At 41.8% G+C, this 1,564-nt stretch overlaps 1 protein-coding gene across 1 annotated transcript; it reads right to left on the bottom strand.

The window, feature by feature from the left end:
* Positions 1–844: 844 nt before the first annotated feature.
* On the bottom strand, positions 845–1,225 carry LOC140209675 (histone H2A-like). The gene has a single exon (XM_072278041.1). It carries the CDS (start codon positions 1,223–1,225, stop codon positions 845–847), a length of 381 nt encoding a protein of 126 aa, XP_072134142.1.
* Between the last annotated feature and the right edge of the window lie 339 nt (positions 1,226–1,564).

Genomic DNA, 1,564 nt, shown 5'->3' with positions numbered 1-1,564 from the left:
AATTATACTGTGGTATTTAAACAGATTAATATAATAAGTTAGAATGTACATGGTTGGAATCATACTATCAAACAAAAAAAGACTTTTAAAATTATTAAATGATTCCAACCTGATATAATTTTTGCTCAGGAGACACATATCAGGGCAAGAGATCAAAATAGATTTTTTGGATGGTGGAGAGGCTTGCAATTCCACTCTACCTCTCAGAGTAAAACTAAAGGCGTGTCTATCTTTATTAAGTCCAATATATTTATTCAAGAGGATACTGAATCAGATTCTAATGGTAGATTTTTAATTGTTAAAAGAGTGATCTGTAACAGAAAAGCTGTTTTGGTCAATCTGCATGGTCCTAACTTAGATGATCCTTCTGTTTTTAAAAAGGTATTTGTTTTACTGCCTGATTTAAATGAATTTATGTTTGTAATGGGCGGGGATTTTAACTGTTGTTTAAATCCTATGATTGACAAGAGCTCAACCAATCAGCGACTTCCAAATCGTTCTGCATCACTTATTAATTCCTTTTTGATCGATTTCAGATTGATCGAATTATGGAGGCATCTGCACCCAATGACAGAGAATATTCCTTCTTTTCACATGTCTATAAAAATATTCGAGGATTGATTACATTAAAATTGATCCCTGCTTCTTGCCTAGTGTTAAAAATTGTGAATATGACATGATTGCTATATCTGATCATGTGCCTCTGAGTTTGTCCTTTGAATTTGATGATGTCATTCTTGCCCGTCCACCATGGCGCATGTCTCAGGCATTATTGCAAAATTCTGACCTCGTTAGTTTCATTGAAAACCAGATAACTGAGTCACTGGGTTCAGAATCTGTTGCTTCACTTGCTGGCGCTACTGGTTTTCTTGGGCAACAGCACGGCCTGGATATTGGGCAGCACCCAGCCCTGAACGATGGTCACCCCTCCCAGCAGCTTGTTGAGCTCCTCGTCATTGCAGACGGCCAGCTGAAGGTGTCTGGGGATGATGCAGGTTTTCTTGTTGTCCCGGGCTGCGTTACCGGCCAGCTCGAGGATTTCAGCTGTCAGATACTCAAGCACAGCAGCCAGATAGACCGGGGCTCCGGCACCCACACGCTCAGCATAGTTACCCTTTCTCAGGAGCCTGTGAACACGGCCCACCGGGAACTGCAGTCCAGCCCGGGACGAGCAAGATTTGGCCTTGGACCGAGCTTTGCCACCAGTTTTTCTTCGTCCAGACATTTCGACAATCACAGGAAATTTTTCGCAGAGAACAGGAATCTGAAGGAATAGAGGCCAGTGTCACATTTGTGTCCAGAATCACCTGTGAAATGTGTTTCGTGATCTGATTTACAGCCCGCAATCCCTAAACAAACCACCACTCACCCGCTCTACCCGGCTTGGGGGTGGGTAATATCGGCATATTGCACGGGCCCTGAGTTAGCCGCAGAACCCTTTGTTGCAAAAGTGTATCTCTGATGGGTTCAATTTTTTTTTAACCAATTTCCCCCGAGATCAATAAAGCATGACTATGACTATGACTATGACTATGACTATGACTATGACTATAAAAGATTTTTT

The sequence above is a fragment of the Mobula birostris genome, chromosome 2, assembly GCF_030028105.1.
Source record: "Mobula birostris isolate sMobBir1 chromosome 2, sMobBir1.hap1, whole genome shotgun sequence".
NCBI classification, from domain to species: domain Eukaryota; kingdom Metazoa; phylum Chordata; class Chondrichthyes; order Myliobatiformes; family Myliobatidae; genus Mobula; species Mobula birostris.
Note: the sequence above shows the minus strand (reverse complement) of the source record. Positions and strands in the feature narration are given on the sequence as shown.

What these genes read in the sequence shown, in the direction of transcription:
- LOC140209675 (XM_072278041.1), bottom strand. Translation starts at nt 1,225, where the DNA reads ATGTCTGGACGAAGAAAAACTGGTGGCAAAGCTCGGTCCAAGGCCAAA.